Source organism: Chiloscyllium plagiosum, unplaced genomic scaffold (genome assembly GCF_037043375.1).
Source record: "Chiloscyllium plagiosum isolate Xiang-an unplaced genomic scaffold, Cpla_swu_hap1 HiC_scaffold_13, whole genome shotgun sequence".
Classification (NCBI taxonomy): Eukaryota; Metazoa; Chordata; class Chondrichthyes; order Orectolobiformes; family Hemiscylliidae; genus Chiloscyllium; species Chiloscyllium plagiosum.
In genome coordinates, this window is record NW_028270151.1 from 118015580 (window position 1) to 118036789 (window position 21210).

The 21210-nt window shown below is 53.5% G+C and overlaps 1 protein-coding gene across 1 annotated transcript in view; it reads left to right on the forward strand.

Moving 5' to 3' along the window:
- The window catches only part of LOC148148441 (putative G protein-coupled receptor 139), a 55989-nt gene extending 48113 nt beyond the window's left edge, over positions 1–7876 (forward strand). The window contains exon 2 of the mRNA XM_087993204.1: positions 6966–7876. Within this exon, the coding sequence (XP_087849330.1) occupies positions 6966–7876 (911 nt within the window). The remainder of the gene's footprint in view (positions 1–6965) is intronic.
- Positions 7877–21210: the final 13334 nt, after the last annotated feature.

Here is a 21210-nt window from a genome sequence, read left to right on the forward strand (position 1 = left end):
CTTCACCCTGCCCTCTGACCTCTCACAATCACCTCCCAATCTGCATCTACCTATCGACTTCCAAGCTACCTTCCGCCCAGCTCCACTCCCACCCACCTATGTATCTCTCAGAACGCTTACCCTAGCCCCCGTTTCCTTATGAAGGTGTAATGCCTGAAACGTGTATTCTCCTGCTCCTCGGCTGCTGCCTGACCTGCTGTGCTTTTCCAGCGCCACCACTTTCAACTGTGATGTCCAGCATCTGTAATCCTCACATTCTCTCAGCCTCTAAAAGTAAGTGATGAAAGTATTTGCACTCTTTCTGACATGTTACCTGAGAGAGTGATCATTTGTGGAATGGGGACATAAATGTAGTGCTCCCCTGTGTAAGATCAGGTTGGAGATCCAAATCAAGATTGGGGACGTAACAGTGGGAGTGAGTGACAGACCATCAGTTTCAGAAATACAGTTTTATTCTTGAGAACAATTTATCAGGATCCAAGAGAGGAGTGACATCTTTTGTGGTAGAGAACTCAAAGGAAGACCAGGAAATTAAAAGACAAATACCCAGGAAATTTTCCAGACTGTGTAATATCTAGGTCTCACTGTCATAAGCTACAGCAAGAAGCAAAACGTAAAGAGAAAGACAAAGGAGCGGAAGTTTAATTTGCTGGCCCACTGTTTCATGAACAAGCAGTGGGTCAGGTAGACGTGTTTAGTCCTGAAAGGCTAATAGCCTTACAACAGAAATTTACATAAATTGATGCATACTCAGAAAAGGAATCAGAATATATTGTCGAGCGTTAGCAACTTAAAGATAGAATCCTAAATGAAAATAGAGACCATAGCATATTAGTGCAGAGGGGAAATGGGCCAAAGTTAACCAGATTATTTTGGCGGTAGCATACAGACAGGAAGTATTATGGGTATCACATGAACTACCTGCGGGAGGTCATCTCAGTATACCTGCAGGAAATCACCTGGAAGACTAAGGCTAAGGTACAAAATTATTTCTACTGGCCTGGAAGGCACAAGGATGTGTTTTTGTTTTGCTATGTGTGTCATACATGCCGAATTGTAGGTAAGCCACAGGCAGGACTAAAACCAGAACATTTGTTGCCAATTCTTGCATTTGACGGACCTTTCATGTGGGTTATAATTAGTTGTGTAGGCCTTCTATCTAAACTAAAAGTGAAAACAAATATTTGCTGACCATAATGGATGTGTCTGTCAGATTACCAGAGGCAATTCCATTGCGGAGTGTTTAGGCAAAAAGGGAGGTGGAGGGGTTGGTAGCTTTGTTTACTCGGTACGGGCTAACCAGAGAGTTTCCGTCAGTCCAAGGTAGTCATTTTACCGCTCGGTTGTTTAGGTAAATCATGGATAGCTTAGGTATACAGCAATTCAAATCAAGTGCGTCCCATCCTGAATCCCAGGGAGCCTTGAAAGTTAGCATCAGGCACTGAAGACCATATTAACAACGTACTGTCAGGATTGAACAAATGTTTGGGATGGAGGTGTCCCATTAAAATGTTTGCCATTAAAGATGTCCGAACGAATCTACTTAGTTTACTCCCTTTGAGTTAATATTCGGACATGAAGTGAGAGGCATTTTGGAATTAATTAAAGAGAAATTAACAGAACTGAAGTCGGAGATCACGCACTTGGATTATGTATCTGAGGTGAGGGAGAGATTAACTGGAGTACGTGAGTTAGCTGAACAGCACCTGAAGAGGGCACAGCATACAATGAAGCAAGTGGCAGGTAAAAAAGGATGAAAATTGTTGGGTATTTCTTCCATGAGGATGTCACCAGTGGTAGGAACTCCCTTCAAAGGTTTACTGGCCCTCTTCCAAATGGAGAAAAAGTAGAGTCAGGTAAACAATCTGGCAAAGATGCTGGATATAAAAAGAGGTAGCAGGTATGTCATTTGAATATGTTGTAATCTTACTAATATGGAGATAGAGAACTGGGGAAACAGGTGTTAGTTACTGCCCCGCAGAGTGAGGAACCAAATACAGATGTCATGGAGTTTGATGTGCCTCAAAATACTTTAAATAATAAGGAAGTCCCTGAGGAGTGGGATAGGATAGCGAGCTGTCTGTTGTAGGAGCAATGAACCCAGTTGATCGTTCATTGCAGCAGTATGAGGACATTTGCAGAACCATGATGGGAGGACTGACACTTTTGTGTATGGGTTGGAAGGAGGGAATGCTGTTCTGATAAAGAACGCTCCTGCAGGCTTAATCCTCACAAAGCCACCGAGGCCCAGAAGGGAGTGAATGTGATGCTCAATGAACATATCATTGAACCGAGTCAGAGCAAGTGGAGTACGTTGATTCTGTTAGTTGCCAACCCTGATGGGGCTCAGTGATTTTGTGTGCGCTATCAGAAGGTCAACACTGAAACAAAATCAGACTTCTATCTAATACCCAAGATTCAAAGACTACATACGTAAATTTTGACAAGCAACACACATCACAAAGTTGGACTTACTGCATGGTTATTGGCAGGCAACTTTATCAGAGAAAGTGAAAGAAGTTTCTGCGTTTGAAACCTAAATGGGCTACATCAATTCAAAGTGATGCTCTTTGGAATGAATAATGCACCAGCCACATTCCAAAGACTCATGAGCAGAGTTGTGGCCAGATTAACAAATTGCACAGTTTATCTGTTAGATGCAGTGATCTTTAGCAAGTCATGGAAAGATCACATGTTACAGTTGGCAGAGCTCGTTGAACAATTACACGAAAGAAAATTAATAATAAACGAAAATAAAACAGAATTTGCAAAGACAGAGGTGACGTTATTGGGACATTAAATTGGACGTGGAAGGTTGACCCCATGGAACACAAAGACGAAGTGCTTTGAGGAATTTCCACAATCACCCTCGTTGAAAGAGGAGTTTCGATTTTTGGGACTGAATGGATTCCATTGGAAGTTTGTTCCAAACTTCACTAGCGTCGTGGAACCACTGATGGATTTACTAAAAAAAAGACACAAAATATTGGTGTATAGAACAATTCCAGCAGGTATTTGAGAATTCAAATTCCAGCATTAACTACCGCACCAGTTTTAACTACACCAAATATTTTGAAAACCTTCAAAATTACGATTGTTGCTATGAGATAGCGGTTGGAGATATATTGATGCAGGAACGTGAAAATAGAATGGAATGGCCAGTTGTCTACCTGTCAAAAAAATACTGAACACTCCCCGGAAAGAAAATGCTTAACTATTGAAGAAGGATTATTGAGTTTGGTACTAGCCTAACAATATTTTATTGTTTATGTGTGAAACTGGTTGTCGGAGATGAATATATAAAACTACAATTGTTTTGCATGTGTTGAAAAATTTGAAGACCAAAATTTGAGAATATTTCATCAGGGCCCCAGCTTCTAAGTTGTGCTGGGGGAAATTGAACTGCCAGTGGGTTTAAAGTGAGAATTGCCCTTCAGTGAACATTGCCCATTACTTGGTCTATGGGATGTGGATGTTTCAGAAGCTCCACGCAAAGTGTCCCTGTCCACTCTGGCTCGTACCAGGGTCCGCCCCACATTGCGGGGGGGGGGGGGGGTTTAGGGAATAGATATCGGACACTCCACCCACCTGCTTGGCCCTTTCTGTCCTATTCTAGGCTGTTTCTCCTGGAACAGAAGAAGGGGAGGGAGGGAGTGAGGGTGGGAGTGGGTGGCCCTGCTGCTCATGCTGGTGTCGGTGGGGGTGGGAGGAGATATGGTGAGGTGTCTGGACGGCGTCAGTCCAAAATGTTGTATCCATGCAGTGTTATTGGTGTGGGAATAGGATAAAGTGGAGGGAAGAGAGAGAGAGGGGGGGGGGGGGAAGAGATGGAGAGAGATGTTGGGGGTGGAGAGAGAAGGTGCTGCATGTAGTAGTGAGTGATGGACCATGAGCCTTGTTCGGAGGTAGGTGGTATAACAGATATAAGGTGAATGTGAGGGAGCTGAGAGAATACGGTAACCCTTATCCTGACAGAGCGGGGAAGGTTATTGATGCTTGTCCTGTATTCCTTGACATTTCCTCAGACCGCAGATACTGCACTGAGCTGTGTGGTGAGCTCATACCATGCTCGGTGTGTCTAGTGGTGTGGCCCCTATGGGAAAAGAATGGTCCCCCTCTGTACTAGCCCATCCACCAGGACCTCCGTGTCCCTGTTGACAAACCATGGTGTAATTGCCCCTTATTTACAATGCTCAGGATAAACTGTGCAGGGCAGCTCCAAAAGCTCAAACATGTGTCCATTAGCCTTTTAAAGATGGCACCAGTGTCAGCGATCACAGAATATCCAGGGGTACCCGGGCGATGGTGAGTACCTGAAGCCATGATGGGTGGGAGAATCGGGCTGGCATTGAATTAGAGGGACACAATGGGGTGGGCTGGGTAGTTAATGAGGTGAGTCCGATAAGATAGCACCAGGAAATTAGCTCAGCCTCGTGTGGACGATCCCTCTGTCAAACTCAATGAAAATGTCACTGAGAGAAATTATTGTTAGAATCTGCCCAATGAGACATAGATTCTGTTGAAATCAATTGCAGTTACAAAGCTGCAGAACAAATGCTCATCTGACGTCACACCAATATCCCTTTTTCCTATCTTTCCAGGGAAGACTGGCTCATGTTACAGGATGCTATCGAAGTGTCTACATTACAGCACTCTGAAACCTGGGAACACATCCTTCCATAACACTGTCTTTCAGTCTACCCCTCTCTGTCTATACCCAAACCCCTCCCATGTGGTGATGTTCCCCTTGTCATGGCACAATGGAGATATGGAGCTGTAAACGGATGGGAGCTGCACATCCTGTCACTTCTAGCATGAGCTGCAAGTTTCCCAATACTGCGCAGTGATCTAACACAGTGTTACTGAGCAATGCACTGGGGTGGTGTACGTAGTCCTACATGCTGGGAGGGTAACTGCTCCTGGTTTATAGATCGATGCACTGGGGTGGTGTACACAGTAATACACGCTGAGAGGGTAACTGCTCCTGGTTTACAGATCAATGCATTGGGGTGGTGTACACAACTATACATGCTGGGATGGTAACTGCTCCTGGGTTACAGATCAATGCCCTGGGGTGGTGTACACAGTCCGACATGGTGGGACGGTAACTGCTCCTGGTTTACAGATCAATGCACTGGGGTGGGGTACACAGTCCTACATGCTGGGAGTGTAACAGCTCCTGGTTTACAGATCAATGCACTCGGGTGGTGTACACAGTCCTACATGCTGTGAGGGTAACTGCTCCTGCTTTACAGATTAATTCACGGGTGATCACTGCACAGGTCTCTGTGCTGGTCATACTATCTGGTTGAGGTTTATAGATAATGCAATGATGTGGTTTGTGTAGCTCCTTATGCTGGATGGATATTTGTTTCAGGTTCACACATTAGTCCCCTGCTGTGGTCTGCACAGCTCCCTGTGCTGGACAGATATATGGTCTGGATTTGTAGATCCATACCCTGATCTGATCTGTGCAGTGTACCACTCTGGACAGATTGCTGGATTGTATTGACCAGTGCAATGGATGAATTTGGACAGATTGCTGGGTTGTACTGAGCAGTACACTGGCCTGGTCTGCACAGTGTTCCACAGTGAACAGATATCTCCTCTGGCTTTATGGGGTCTGGGCTGGTTCTATGAGGTGGATTGAGAATATGATATATCTAACCATTTCAGCTGATCTGGCAATGCCTTTAGTTCCCATTCCTGTGATTGGACCCTCCGTCTCTCACCCCATTAATTTTTCAGTGTGTCCAGGCACAGTACATCATGTTGGTGGGGTGGGTAGGGGGAAAAAGCGATGGACAGGTCAAGGAGTTCCCCGGAACGTTTTGTCCCCGACATTCTATAACTGACATTCCCCGGAACGTGCTGTCCCCGACATTCTATAACTGCCATTCCCCGGAACGTTCTGTCCCCAACATTCTCTAACTGCCATTCCACGGAACGTTCTGTCCCCGACATTCTATAACTGCCATTCCCCGGAACGTTCTGTCCCCGACATTCTATAACTGACATTCCCCAGAACGTGCTGTCCCCGACATTCTATAACTGCCATTCCCCGGAATGTTCTGTCCCCGACATTCTCTAACTGCCATTCCCCGGAAAGTTCTGTCCCCGACATTCTATAACTGCCATTCCCCGGATCGTTCTGTCCCCGACATTCTATAACTGCCATTCCCCGGAACGTTCTGTCCCCGACATTCTATAACTGACATTCCCCGGAACGTTCTGTCCCGGACATTCTATAACTGACATTCCCCGGAATGTTCTGACTCCAACATTCTATAACTGACATTCCCCAGAACGTTCTGTCCCCGACATTCTCTAACTGACATTCCCCGGAACGTTCTGTCCCCGACATTCTATAACTGACATTCCCCGGAACGTTCTGTCCCTGACATTGTTTGTGAACGGCCGGACGTCAGTGCATTTGACAAGCGATAAGATCCCGAGGGAAGAGATCCCGTTCCAGGGAAAAGGAGACACTGTTCCGAAGGCCCCTCAGTCAGTTATAGCGATGAATACGTTTTCCCTGCGTTTACATTTCTTCACGACACAGGATCGACGACAAGTTAAACCAAAATACAGGAATTTCCAAACTCCGTTTGTCTTCAGGCAAGTGGGAGAGAATCCTTCAGGACAGCAATGTTGAGATCCTCCGCATTAGGAACTGGGAAGGAGTGACCTGTGTCTGCTCTTGAGTGATCGATTGTGTGGGAATGTTCTAGAAACCATCTGTCCTTATGGATGTGTCTCTGTGTGTTTGGGGAGGGAGGGTTTCTTCTGGTTTATGTCACATTTTTTTCAGTAATTCCGACCTTCCCATTTGTTATTCCAGCTCCAATTATTTTAATAAATCCCTGAATACAGGGACACATTTGAAAATCTCACTGGGTCCCCAATCAAATGGGTCCCTTTGCCTCCAGGCTGATGGATAATGGGTTTGTTTTCCTTCCTCACAGTTAACGTAGTGACCATCTACATCCTGCTTTATAAAGATTGTGGATTGTCTCCATGTGTCAGACGTTACCTGGGGGCCATGGCAGCGGCGGATCTCCTGGTCATTATCCTCGACCTGATGCTGAGACACATTCCCATTGTTTATCGGGAACAGTTTTATTTCCTGAGGGACTCTGTCCCCGTGTGTAATATCCACGCCGTCCTGCTTTATGCAGCCACTGACTGCTCTGTCTGGTTCACCGTCACTTTCACCTTTGATCGGTTTGTGGCCATTTGTTGCCAGAAGCTGAAAAGTAAATATTGCAGTGAGAAAACGGCGGCTGTGGTTCTGGGAGCTGTGACTGTGCTGAGCTGTCTAAAGAACATTTTCTGGTATTTTATGCTCACGGCTCGATATTGGCTGGACAACCGCCCCTGGTTTTGTGATGTAACACTCGCTGTTCGATGGTCCATTGTCTGGGCCACAATCGAGTTCCTCCACAACATTCTAACCCCGTGTGTCCCATTTCTCCTGATTCTGCTGCTCAATGTTCTCACCGTCAGACACATTGTAGTGACCAGCAGAGCCCGCAGGAGACTCCGCGCTCACACCAATGGGGACGCTCAGTCTGACACAGAAATGGGAAACCGAAAAAAATCCATCATTTTACTGTTTGTGATCTCGACCAATTTCATCCTGTTGTGGTCAACGTTAATGCTGTATTCTATGTGGTACCGGATGTGGAATATTGTGAATACCCCTGTGTCTCTCCATCCCTTTGTGCAGGAATTGGGCTTCATGCTGCAGCTTCTCAGTTGCTGCACAAACACCGCGATTTACGCCGTGACCCAGACTAAGTTCAGGCAGCAGCTGAAGAATGTGCTGAAATATCCCTTCACCCAAATCCATCCATCACTCAAATTCCCGCATTAATCAATCCATCATTTCAGTTCAGTGTTTCAGCGATGGAGCAGCCTGTCGCTATGGTAACAGACTGAGGGTAGCGCTGGTTTGTCCATCCTTATCCCACAGGGGGGGTTACAGGGAAACATTTCAATGTTTCTCACAACTCAGGGGCCAGTGAGTAAAGGCACCATCCCACTGACTGAATCCATCACTTCCATTTGTAAACAATAAAAATGCTGATTAAAGCGTGCCGGGCAGCAGTGTGACCGACATTGTTGTGTGTTTTTGTGTTGGAGAAGCTGAGCTGGAGAGAGACAGACTCAGCCCAAGTCCTGGTCCTCAGGGAAGGGGAGGGCACCGCGCCCTGAGCTCAGGAGCTGGGTTTAAATCCCTCTGTGGCCCCACTTTAACCTGGCCTCCCATTTCCTCTCCCCTCGTCTTTCTCCTCATTTCTCTCCCTCTCTCTCACTGCAAACACTTCCTCTCTCACCACCTCAGGGGGAAGGGAAGAACCAGGGAGACAGAGTGCATCAGACAGAGAGGGAGGGATGGAGGGGGAGAGAGATTCAGTCAAAGAGAAACGGAGGAAGGTGAGGAGAGAGAGCGAGAGGAGGGGTGGGCCGGTGACAGAGGGAGAGAGTGCGAGTGAGAGAAGGGGGAGGGCAAGAGAGGGAGAGAGGGTGAGAGGGCGAGAGATGGAGAGAGGGCGAGAGAGGCAGAGAGGGCGAGAGAGGGAGAGGGTGTGAGAGGGCAAGAGGCCAAGAGGGCGAAAGAGGGATATAGGGTGAGAGAAAGAGAGAGGGCGAGAGAGGAAGAGGGAGGGAGAGAGCGGGAGAGGGAGAGAGGGAGAGAGGGCGAGAAAAGGAGAGAGGGAGAGAGAGGGAGAGAAGGATAGTGGGAGAGAGAGGGAGAGAGGCCGAGCGGGCTAAAGAGGGAGTGAGGGCGAGAGACAGAGGGCGAGAGGAGAGAGGGTGAAAGAGGGAGCGAGAGGGAGAGACGGCGAGAGAGGGAGAGAGGGAGAGAGAGGGAGAGAGGGGGACAGAAGAGAGGGAGAGAGAGGGAGATTGGGCGAGAGAAAGAGCGGGAGAGAAAGGGGGCTAGAGGGCGAGAGAGGGGATAGAGGGTGAGAGAGGGCGAGAGAGGGAGAGAGGGCGAGAGAGAGAGAGAGGGCGAGAGAAGGAGAGAGGGTGAGAGAGGGAGAGAGGGCGAGAGAGAGAGATAGGGAGAGAGGGCGAGAGAGGGAGAGAGGGCAGGAGAGAGAGAGGGCGAGAGAGTGAGAGAGGGAGAGAGAAGACGAGAGAGGGCGAGAGAGGGAGAGAGGGAAAGGGCGAGAGAGGGAGAGAGGGAGAGAGGGCGAGAGAGGGAGAGGAGGCGTGAGGAGAGAGGGCAAGAGAGGGAGAGATGGCGAGAGAGAGAGGGAGTAAGGAAGGGAGAGGGAGAGTGAGATCGAGAGAGGGAGAGAGGGCAATAGAGAGAGGGCAAAAGAGGCTGAGGGGCCGAGAAAGGGAGAGATGGTGAGAGAGGGTGACAGATGGAGAAAGGGAGTGCGAGGGGGTGGACGAAAGAGGGTGAGAGTGAGAAAGAGAGGGCAGCAGGCGAGAGGGGGAGAGGATGAATTAGGAAGAGAGGGCGAGAGAGTGAGAGAGGGTGAGAGAGAGAGAGGGTGAGAGAGGGAGAGAGGGCGAGAGAGGGCAAGAGGACGAGAGGGAGAGTGGTCAAAAGAGGGCGAGAGGTAGAGAGATGGAGAGTGGGCGAGAGAGGGAGAGAGGGCGAGAGTGGGAGCGAGGGCGAAATGGAGAGAGGGCAAAAGAGAGAGAGCGCGCGAGAGAGGAAGAGAAGGCGAGAGAGAGAGAGCGGGGAAAGACTTAGAGAGGGCGAGAGCGGGAGAGAGGGTGAGAGAGGGAATAAGGGCGAGAGAGGGAGAGAGGGAAGGAGATGGAGAGAGGACGAAAGAGGGAGAGAGGGCGAGTGAGGGAGAAACGGCGGGAGAGGGAGAGAGGGCAAGGGAGCGAGAGAGGGAGAGATGGAGAGAGAGAGAGAGGGCAAGAGAGAGAGAGAGCAATAGAGAGGGAGAGAGGGAGAGAGAGGGAGAGATGGCGAGAAAGGGAGAGAGGGCGAGAGAGGGAGAGTGGGAGAGAGAGGGAGAGAGGGCGAGAGAGGGAGAGAGGGAGAGAGAGGGAGAGATGGAGAGAGAGGGAGAGAGGGCGAGAAAGGGAGAGAGGGCGAGAGAGAGAGAGAGGGCGAGAGGGCGAGAGAGTGAGAGAGGGTGAGAGAGAGAGAGGGTGAGAGAGGGAGAGAGGGCGAGAGAGGGCAAGAGAACGAGAGGGAGAGTGGTCAAAAGAGGGCGAGAGGTAGAGAGATGGAGAGAGGGCGAGAGAGGGAGAGAGGGCGAGAGTGGGAGAGAGGGTGAGAGAGCGAATAAGGGTGAGAGAGGGAGAGAGGGAAGGAGATGGAGCGAGGACGAAAGAGGGAGAGAGGGCAAGTGAGGTAGAAACGGCGGGAGAGGGAGAGATGGAGAGAGGGAGAGAGGGCAAGAGAGGGAGAGAGCAATAGAGAGGGAGAGAGGGAGAGAGGGAGAGAGGGAAGGAGATGGAGAGAGGACGAAAGAGGGAGAGAGGGCAAGAGAGGGAGAGAGCAATAGAGAGGGAGAGAGGGAGAGAGAGGGAGAGATGGCGAGACAGGGAGAGAGGGCGAGAGAGGGAGAGAGGGAGAGAGAGGGAGAGAGGGCGAGGGAGGGAGAGAGGGAGAGAGAGGGAGAGATGGAGAGAGAGGGAGAGAGGGCGAGAAAGGGAGAGAGGGTGACAGAGGAAGAGAGGGAGAGAGACGGAGAGAAGGAGAGTGAGGGAGAGAGGCCGAGCGGGCGAAAGAGGGAGTGAGGGCGAGAGACAGAGGGCGAGAGAGGGAGAGAGGGTGGAAGAGGGAGAGACAGGGAGAGAGGGTGAGAGAGGGAGAGAGGGAGAGAGAGAGGGAGAGAGGGGGACAGAAGAGAGGGAGAGAGACCGAGAGAGGGAGAGAGGGCGAGAGAGAGAGAGAGAGGGAGACAAAGGGGGCTAGAGGGCGAGAGAGGGGATAGATTGTGAGAGAGAGCGTGAGAGCCTGACAGGGCAATAGGGCGAAAGAGGGAGAGAGCGTGAGAGTGGGCGAGAGAGGGATAGAGGGCGAGAGTGGGAGCGAGGGCGAAATGGAGAGAGGGCAAAAGAGAGAGAGCGCGCGAGAGAGAAAGAGAGGGCGAGAGAGAGAGAGGGTGAAAGAGTGAGAGAGGGCGAGAGAGGGAGAGAGGGAGAGAGGGAAGGAGAGGGAGAGAGGGCGAAAGAGGGAGAGAGGGCAAAAGAGGCAAAGAGAGTGAGAGAGGGCGAGAGAGGGAGAGAGGGCAAGAGATGGAGAGAGGACGAAAGAGGGAGAGAGGGCGAGAGAGGGAGAAACGGCGAGAGAGGGAGAGATGGAGAGAGGGAGAGAGGGCAAGAGAGGGAGAGAGCAATAGAGAGGGAGAGAGGGAGAGAGGGAGAGAGAGGGAGAGATGGCGAGAAAGGGAGAGAGGGCGAGAGAGGGAGAGAGGGAGAGAGAGGGAGAGAGGGCGAGAGAGTGAGAGAGGGAGAGAGAGAGAGAGATGGAGAGAGAGGGAGAGAGGACGAGAAAGGGAGAGAGGGCAACAGAGGAAGAGAGGGAGAGAGAGGGAGAGAGGGAGAGAGAGGGAGAGAGGCCGAGCGGGCGAAAGAGGGAGTGAGGGCGAGAGACAGAGGGCGAAAGAGGGAGAGAGGGTGAAAGAGGGAGAGAGAGGGAGAGAGGGCGAGAGAGGGAGAGAGGGGGACAAGAAGAGAGGGAGAGAGAGGGAGAGAGGGCGAGAGAGAGAGAGAGAGAGAGAGGGAGACAAAGGGGGCTCGAGGGCAAGAGAGGGGATAGAGGGTGAGAGAGGTCGAGAGAGGGAGAGAGGGCAAGAGAGAGAGAGAGGGCGAGAGAAGGAGAGAGGGCGAGAGAGGGAGAGAGGGCGAGAGAGAGAGAGAGGGAGAGAGGGCGAGAGGGGGAGTGAGAGCGAAAGCGGGGGAGAGTGGGTGAGAGAGGGTGAGAGGGTGAGAGAGGGAGAGAGTGAAAGGGCGAGAGAGGGAGAGAGGGCGAGAGAGGGAGAGAAGGCATGAGGAGCGAGGGCGTGAGAGGGAGAGAGGGCGTGATGGCGAGAGGACGAGGGGGGAGGGAGGGGGAGTGGGCGGGTGAGGGTGAGAGAGGGTGAGATAGCGAGAGAGGGAGAGAGAGGGAGACAAAGGGGGCTAGAGGGCGAAAGAGGGGATAGAGGGTGAGAGAGGGCGAGAGGGCAAGAGAGAGAGGGCGAGAGAAGGAGAGAGGGCAAGTGAGTCAGAGAGGGCGAGAGAGAGAGGGAGGGAGGGAGAGACGGGGAGTGAGAGCAAAAGAGGGGGAGAGTGGGTGAGAGAGGGCGAAAGAGGGAGAGAGGGAAAGGGCGAGAGAGGGAGAGAGGGTGAGAGAGGGAGAGTGGGAGAGAGGGCGAGTGAGGGAGAGAATGCGTGAGGAGCGAGGGCGAGAGAGGGAGAGAGGGCGTGATGGCGAGAGGACGTGAAGGGGAGGGAGGGTGAGTGGGCGAGTGAGGGCGAGATGGCGAGAGAGAGAGGGCGAGAGGGCGAGAGAGAGAGGGAGTAAGGAAGGGAGAGGGAGAGTGAGGGCGAGAGAGGGAGAGAGGGTGATGGAGAGAGGGCAAAAGAGGGAGAGGGGCCGAGAAAGGGAGAGATGGCGAGAGAGGGTGACAAATGGAGAAAGGGAGAGAGAGGGGGTGGACGAAAGAGGGAGAGAGTGAGAGCGAGAGAGGGGAGCAGGCGAGAGAGGGAGAGAGGGTGAGAGAGGGGGAGAGGATGAAAGAGGAGAGAGGGTGAGAGAGGGTGAGGTAGAGAGAGAGAGAGAGGGAGTGATGGCGAGAGAGAGAGAGAGGACGAATTAGGGAGAGAGGGCGAGAGAGTGAGAGAGGGTGAGGGAGAGAGAGGGTTAGAGCGGGAGAGAGAGGGTGAGAGAGGGCGAGAGAGGGAGAGAGGGCGAGAGCGGGAGATAGGGTGAGAGAGGGAATAAGGGAGAGAGAGGAGGAGAGGGAAGGAGAGGGAGAGAGGGCGAAAGAGGGAGAGAGGGCGAAAGAGGCAAAGAGAGTGAGCGAGGGTGAGAGGGCGAGAGAGGGAGAGAGGGCAAGAGATGGAAAGAGGACGAAAGAGGGAGAGAGGGCGAGAGAGGGAGAAATGGCGAGAGAGGGAGAGAGGGCAAGAGAGCGAGAGAGGGAGATATGGAGAGAGGGAGAGAGGGCAAGAGAGGGAGAGAGCAATAGAGAGGGAGAGAGGGCGAGAGAGGGAGAGACAGCGAGAGAGGGAGAGAGGGCGAGAAAGGTCGAGAGAGGGAGAGAGATGGAAAGAGGGCGAGACTGAGGGAGATGGATTGAGAGCTAGAGAGGAGAGTGGGCGAGAGAGTGAGAGAGGGCGAAAGAGGGAGAGAGGGCAAAAGTGGGAAAGAGGGAGAGAGGGCGAAAATGGGAGAGAGGGCAAGAGAAAGACAGAAGGCAAGAGAGGGTGTGAGGGCGAGAGAGGGAGAGAGGGAGAGAGGGAGAGAGAGGGGGACAGAAGAGAGGGAGAGAGAGGGAATAAGGGCGAGAGAGGGAGAGAGGGAGAGAGGGAAGGAGAGGGAGAGAGGGCGAAAGAGGGAGAGAGTGCAAGAGATGGAGACACGACGAAAGAGGGAGAGAGGGCGAGAGTGGGAGAAACGGCGAGAGAGGGAGAGAGGGCAAGAGAGCGAGAGAGGGAGAGATGGAGAGAGGGAGAGAGGGCAAGAGAGGGAGAGAGGGATAGAGGGCGAGAGAGGGAGAGAGGGCGAGAGGAGAAGAGAGTGCTAGAGCGGGAGAGAGAGTGCGAGAGAGGGAGAGAGGATGAGAGAGGCAGAGATTGAGATAGGGGGAGAGAGGGCGAAGGAGGGATTGAGGACGAGAAAGGGAGAGAGGACGAGAGAGGGCGAGAGATGGAGAGAGGGCGAAAGAGAGCGAGAGTGCGAAAGAGGGCGTGCGGGCGATTGAGGGAGAGAGGGCGGGAGAGGGAGAGAGGGAGAGAAAGGGTGAGAGACGGCAAGAGAGGGCAAGAGGATGAGGGAGGGAGAGTGGGCGAAAGAGGGAGAGAGGGCGAGAGAGGATGAGAGGGAGAGAGAGGGAGAGAGGGCGGGAGAGGGAGAGAGTGCGAGAGGACGAGAGAGAGAGGGAGTGAGGGTGAGAGAGGGAGAGTGAGTGCAATTGGATGAGAGAGGAATAGAGGGCGAGAGACGGGGCGTGGGCGAGACAGGGAGAGAATTCAAGAGGTCGACAGAGGGTGAGAGAGGTAGAGGGGGAGAGAGGGAAAGAAGGTGAGAGAGGGAGAGAGGGCGAGAGAAAGGGGTTGGGAGATAGAGAGAGAGAGAGAGTGAGAGCGAGTGAGTGGGGGTAGGCCAGAGAGGGAGAGAGGGTGATAGAGGGAGAAAGGGCAAAAGAGGGAGAGAGGGAGAGAGAGGGAGAGAGGGGGAGAGCGGAAAAGAGGGCGAGAGAGGGAGAGAGGGAGAGAGGGCGAGAGACGGAGAATGGGTGAGAGAGGGAGAAAGGGCAAGAGGGTGAGAGAGGGTGAGAGAGGGCGAGAGGGAGAGAGGGGGAGACAGGAAGAGAGGGTGAGAGATAGGGGTCGGGCGAGAGAGGGAGGGAGTGAGACCGAGAGATTGGAGGTGGGCCAGAGAGGGAATGAGGGTGATAGAGGGAGTGAGGGCAAAAGAGGGAGAGAGAGGGAGAGAGGGCAAGTGGGAGAGAGAGGGAGAGAGGGAGAGAAGGCAAGAGGGTGAGAGAAGGTGAGAGGGTGAGAGAGTGAGAGAGGGGGAGAGTGGGAGAGAGGGCGAGAGAGGGCGAGAGAGGGAGAGAGGGAGAGAGGGTGAGAGAGTGAGAGAGGGGGAGAGTGGGAGAGAGGGCGAGAGAGGGAGAGAGGGAGAGAGTGGAAAAGAGGGTGAGAGAGGGAGAAAGGGCGAGAGACGGAGAATGGGCGAGAGAGGGAGAGAAGGCAAGAGAGAGCGAGAGAGGGAGAGAGGGAGAGCGTGCGTGAGAGGGAGAGAGTACGAAAGAGGGAGAGAGGGCAAGAGAGTGAGAGAGGGTGAGAGGGGGAGAGAGGGCAAAAGAGGGAGTGAGGGCGAGTGAGGGAGTGAGGGCGAGTGAGGGAGAGAGGGCGAAGGAGGGAGAGAGGGCGAGTGGGGGTAGTGGGGTAGAGTGGGAGAGAGGGCAAGAGAGGGAGAGAGGGCGAGAGAGGGAGAGAGGGCGAGAGAGGGCGAGAGATGGAGAGAGGGTGAGAGAGGGCGAGAGACGGAGAATGGGCGAGAGAGTGAGTGAGGGCGAGTGAGGGAGAGAGGACAAAAGTGGGAGAGAGGGTGAAAGAGGCAGAGAGTGTGAGAGAGGGCGAGAGGGCGAATGAGGGAGAGAGGGAGAGTGGGCGAGAGAGAGTGAGAGAGGGAGAGAGGGAGAGAGAGCGAGGGAAGGAGAGAGTACGAAAGAGAGAGTGAGGGCGAGAGAGGGAGAGGGCAAAAGAGGGAGAGAGGGAGAGAGAGCGAGGGAAGGAGAGAGTACGAAAGAGAGAGTGAGGGCGAAAGATGGAGAGAGGGTGAAAGAGGTAGAGAGTGTGAGAGAGGGCGAGAGGGAAAGAGAGGGAGAGAGAGTGAGAGAGGGAGAGAGTGCAAGAGAGGGAGAGAGGGAGAGAGAAGGAGAGAGGGCGAAAGTGGGAGAGAGGGTGAAAGAGGTAGAGAGTGTGAGAGAGGGCGAGAGGGAAAGAGAGGGAGAGAGAGTGAGAGAGGGAGAGAGTGCAAGAGAGGGAGAGAGTGCGAGAGAGGGAGAGAAGGTGAGAGTGGGAGAAAGGGCGAGAGAAGGCGAGAGAGGGAGAGAGGGCGAGAGAGGGAGTGAGGGCAAGAGAGGGAGAGAGGGCAAGAGAGAGTGACAGAGAGGGAGAGAGGGCGAAAGTGGGAGAGAGGGTGAAAGAGATCGAGAGTGTGAGAGAGGGCGAGAGGGCGAGAGAAGGAGTGAGTGTGAGTGAGGGAGAGAGGGCGAAGGAGGGAGAGAGGGTGAAAGAGGCAGAGTGTGAGAGAGGGTGAGAGGACAAGAGAAGGAGAGAGAGGGAGAGAGGGAGTGAAGGCAAGAGGGCGAGAGAGGGTGAGAGAGGGAGAGAGGGAGAGAGGGGAAGATAGGACGAGAGGGTGAGAGATAGGGGTAGGGCGAGAGAGGGAGAGAGTGAGACCGAGAGAATGGAGGTGGGCCTGAGAGGGAATGAGGGTGATAGAGGGACTGAGGGCAAAAGAGGGAGAGAGGATGAGAGAGGGAGAGAGGCCGAGAGGGAGAGAGTGCGTGAGAGAAGGAGAGAGGGGGAGAGAGGGCGAGAGAGGGAGAGAGGGCGAAAGTTGGTGAGAGGGCGAAAGAGGGAGAGATGGCGAGAGTGCGAGAGAGGGAGAGAGGGCGAAAGTGGGAGAGGGGGGGGAGAGAGTGATAGAGCGCAAGAGAGGGCAGAGGGCGAGCGATAGAGAGCGAGAGAGCGAGAGAGGGAGAGAGGGTGAGAGAGGGAGAAAGGGCGAACAATAGTGAGAGAGGGAGCAAGGGAGAGATGGCAACAGAGGGAGAGAGGGCGAAAGAGAGGGAGAGACGTCGTGAGAAGGAGAGAGAGCGAGAGAAAGCGAGAGAGGGAGAGAGGCTGAGAGAGGATGAGAGAGGGAGAGAGAGGGAGAGGGCGAGAGATGGCGAGAGAGGATCAGAAGGCGAGAGAGGGAGAGAGGGCAAGAGAGGGAGAGAGGGCGAGATGGAGAGAGGGCGGGATGGGAGAGAGTGCAAGAGTGCGAGAGAGAGAGGGAGTGAGCGTGAGAGAGGGAGAGTGAGTGCAATAGGGTGAGAGAGGGCAAGAGGGCGAAAGAGGGGGAGAGAGGGCGAGAGAAGGAGAGAGGGCAGGAGGACGAGAGTGGGAGATAGGGCAGAAGAGGGAGAGTGGGTGAGAGTGAGAGTTAGAGAGAGTGAGAGCGGGAGAGAGGGTGAGAGAGGGAGTGAGGGCGAGAGAGAGAGAGAAGGCGAGAGAGTGCGTGAGGACGAGAGAGAGTGAGAGGGTGAGGTTGGATGAGACGGTGCGAGAGGCAGAGAGAGGGCGAGAGAGCGCGAGAGAGCTAGTGTGCGAGAGAGAACGAGAGAAGGAGAGAGGGCGAATGGGTGAGACAGGGTGAGAGAGAGAGAGAGAAAGTGGGGGGTAGAGAGAGAGAGGGTAAGAGAGGGAGAGGGGGCGAGAGAGGGAGAGAGAGGAAGAGAGGGGGAGAGTGGGAGAGAGGGCGAGAGAAAGGGGTCGGGCGAGAGAGGGAGAGAGTGAGACCGAGAGAGTGGAGGTGAGCCAGAGAGGGAGTGAGGATGATAGAGGGAGTGAGGGCAAAAGAGGGAGAGAGGGCGAGAGAGGGAGAGAGGGTGAGAGAGGGAGAGAGGGAGAGAGAGGGAGAGTGGGAGAGAGAGGGAGAGAGGGCGATAGAAGAGAGGGAGAGAGAGGGAGAGTGTGGGTGAGAGAGGGTGAGAGAGGGTGAGAGAGGCGGAGAGGGCGAGAGAGTGTAAGAGAGAGAGAGGATGAGAGAGAGCGCGAGAGAGGGAGTGAGGGAGAGAGGGCAAGAGAGGGAGAGAGGGCGAAAGAGAGGGAGAGGGGGCGAGAGAAGGAGAGAGAGGGCGAGAGAAGGTGAGAGAGGGAGAGAGGCTGAGAGAGGGCGAGAGGCCGAGAGGGCGAAGGAGTGAGAGCGGGCGACAGAAAGAGAGAGGGCGAGAGAGTGAGAGAGGGCTAAAGAGGGAGAGAGAGGGCGAGAGTGGGAGAGAGGGCCAGAGAGGGCGAGAGAGCGAGAGGGCAAGACAGGGAGAGCGGGTGAGAGGAAGAGAGAGGGAGAGAGGTAGAGAGAGGGCGAGAGGGAGAGGGAGAGAGGGCGATAGAATAGAGGGAGAGAAAGGGAAAGAGTGGGCGAGAGAGAGTGAGAGAGGATGAGAGAGGCAGAGAGGGTGAGAGAGGATGAGAGAGGCAGAGAGGGTGAAAGGGCGAAAGAGGGAGTGAGGGCGAGAGAGAGAGAGGTCGAGAGAGAGAGAGTGGGCGAGAGAGGGAGAGAGGGTGAGAGAGGGAGTGAGGGAGAGAGAGGGCAAGAGACCGCGAGAGAGGGCGAGTGAGTGCGATAGGGCGAGAGAGGGCGAGAGGGCGAGAGAGCGCGGAGGGCGAGAGAGGGAGAGAGGGCGAAAGAGAGGGAGAGCGGGTGAGAGAGGGAATGAGGGTGAGAGAGGGCGAGAGATGCAGAGAGGGCGAGAGAGATAGAGAGAAGGTGAGAGAGGGCATGAGGGTGAGAGATAGCGAGAGGGCGAAGGTGGTTTAGACGGCGAGAGAGTCAGTGAGAGGGCGAGAGAGCGAGAGAGGGCGAGAGAGCGAGAGTGGGCGAGAGTGCGAGAGAGGGCGAGAGAGGGAGAGAGGGCGAGACAGGGCGAGAGAGGGAGAGAGGACGAAAGGGCGACACAGGGCGAGAGAGAGAAAGAGAGAAAGTGGGGGAGAGAGAGAGGGCAAGAGTGGCAGAGAGGGAGAGAGATCGAGACAGGGCGAGAGAGGGAGAGAGGGCGAAAGTGGGCAAGAGGGCGAAAGAGGGAGAAATGGCAGGAGCGGGAGAGCGGGAGAGAGGGAGAGAGAACGAAAGTGGGAGAGAGGGCGAGAGAGAGTGACAGAGGGCAAGAGAGGGAGAGAGGGTGAGAGAGGGCGGAGGGCGAGAGAGAGAGAGGGCGAAAGAGAGGGAGAGAGGGCGAGAGAGGGAGTGAGGGTGAGAGAGGGCAAGAGAGGCAGAGAGCGAGAGAGGGAGAGAGGGAGAGAGAGGGCGAGAGACGGCGAGAGAGGATGAGAGGGCGAGAGAGGGAGAGAGGGCAAGAGAGTGATAGTGAGTGCGATAGGGCGAGAGAGGGCAAGAGGGCGAGAGAGGTAGAGAGGGCGAGAGAGGAAGAGAGGGCGAGAAGGAGAGAGAACGTGAGAGAGTTAAAGAGGGCGAGAGAGATAGAGAGAAGGTGAGAGAGGGCGTGAGGGTGAGAGATAGTGAGAGGGCGAGGTTGGTTGAGACGGAGAGAAAGTCAGTGAGACGTCGAGAGGGAGAGAGGGGGAGAGAGCGAGAGTGGGCGAAAGTGCGAGAGAGGGCGAGAGAGGGAGAGAGAGCGAAAAGGCGAGACAGGGCAAGAAAGAGAGAGAAAGAAAGTGGGAGAGAGAGAGTGGGCAAGAGAGGCAGAGGGGGTGAGAGAGGGAGAGAGAGGGCGAGAGAGGGAGAGAGGGCGAGAAGGAGAGAGGAAGAGAGACAGAGTTAATGAGGGTGAGAGAGAGAGAGAGAGAAAAGGCGAGAGAGGGAGAGAGTGTAAGAGATAGCAAGATGGCGAGGGTGGTTGAGACGGCGAGAGAGGCAGTGAGAGGGCGAGAGGGAGAGAGGGCGAGAGAGCGAGAGTGGGCGAGCGTACGAGAGAGGGCGAGAGAGGGAGAGAGCGCGAAAAGGCGAGACAGGGCAAGAGAGAGAGAGAGAGAAAGTGGGGGAAAGAGAGAGGGCAAGAGAGGCAGAGGGGGTGAGAGAGGGCAAGAGGGCGAGAGAGATAGAGAGAAGGTGAGAGAGGGCGTGAGGGTGAGAGATAGCGAGAGGGCGAGGGTGGTTGAGACGGCGAGAGAGTCAGTGAGAGGGCGAGAGGGAGAGAGGGCGAGCGAGCGAGAATGGGCGAGAGTGCTAGAGAGGGCGAGAGAGGGCGAGAGAGGGAGAGAGGGCAAGACAGGGCGAGAGAGGGAGAGAGGGCGAAAGTGGGTGAGAGGGCGAAAGAGAGAGAGAGTGTGAGGGCGAGAGAGGGAGAGAGGGCGAAAGAGAGGGAGAGAGGGCGAGAGAGGGAGTGAGGGTGAGAGAGGGCGAGAGATGCAGAGAGGGCGAGAGAGATAGAGAGAAGGTGAGAGAGGGCGTGAGGGTGAGAGATAGCGAGAGGGCGAAGGTGGTTTAGATGGCGAGAGAGTCAGTGAGAGGGCGAGAGGGAGAGAGGGTGAGAGAGCAAGAGTGGGCGAGAGTGCGAGAGAGGGCGAGAGAGGGAGAGAGGACGAAAGGGCGAGACAGGGCGAGAGAGTGAAAGATAGATTCGTACCAGTCGCCCAAGGGAGCGGACCAAACCAGGGCACGAGACCGCTCCTCAATGGGGAACGGGATGCATCTTCCCAGTGTCCAAGGCCAGCCACTCCCACCGGCAATGGAAGAAAATCCCGGACAGCCCCCAATTGTGAGAAACAAAGCTCACTCACTTCAATAATTTCAGTCCGAGACAAAATCTGAATCAGTAGTGTCATTTATTTCACACTTGCAAGTGGGTGTGATGTCCAGTGCCTATAAGGCAGAGGACATACACAAGCCAAATTTAATTCATACAAAATAATATATAATTTGGTTTCTTTTGTTTTACATTGCTCCTCCCCTGTTTACATCCTCCACTTCCCTAAGCCTGGCCCCATTACTCCTGTTTATCTCTTGCCTTATCCGGCCTTGTCTGTGGCAAAATGCTTTCTTCTGGCCTCACAAGGCCGTTTGACCCCATCCCGCTCTAGGTCATTGTTAGGCATATTCTTTCTTCATCATTATCTACTCCATTTGTACCTTCCCCTGATCCTTATGACCCTTTTAATTGGGGTTTGTTCCTGTGTCTCTGTAAAAGTGGGAAACATATGTTTATACCTACTGTTTGTAAAGGCGTATCTAGCTTAACTTCATCCCCTTACAACATCTTATCTATTTGCCCGTAATATCTACCATTGTTTTGCTGTCACGTTTCATTCTGGCATACACTTTTAGCAAATACAAAAACAATTATATATTTCCTCCACATCGTTTCCTTTCTTGTTGACTCAGCTCTTGGCTAAAACAATTACACATTGGTGTGAGTTCATTTACCTTGTATCAGAAATTATAATTGCGGAATTGCAGAAGTAACATTAATTTACCTATATCCCACAGACACTCAGTAGCAGCAGTGTGCACCATAGACAAGATGCACTGGAGAAATTCCCCAAGGAAAAGTGTTATATGGATGTTTGTAATACTTAGGAACTCTGACTGTTTTCAGGCTGAAGTTTATCCTTGTATAGATTTGACACATTAATCCTCCCTCCCCACCACGAACAGCCTGATTTCAGTGCTGTAAAAACTCTACAGTAACATGGCTCCCTGAGTGCACAGACAACACCTCTCCATCCATTTCATTCACAATAAGGTCAATAACAGGACAGATTCAAACAAATACAAACTGTGATGAATGCTGCATGTAGGGAGGCATGTTACTGTAGAGTTTTTACAGCACTGAG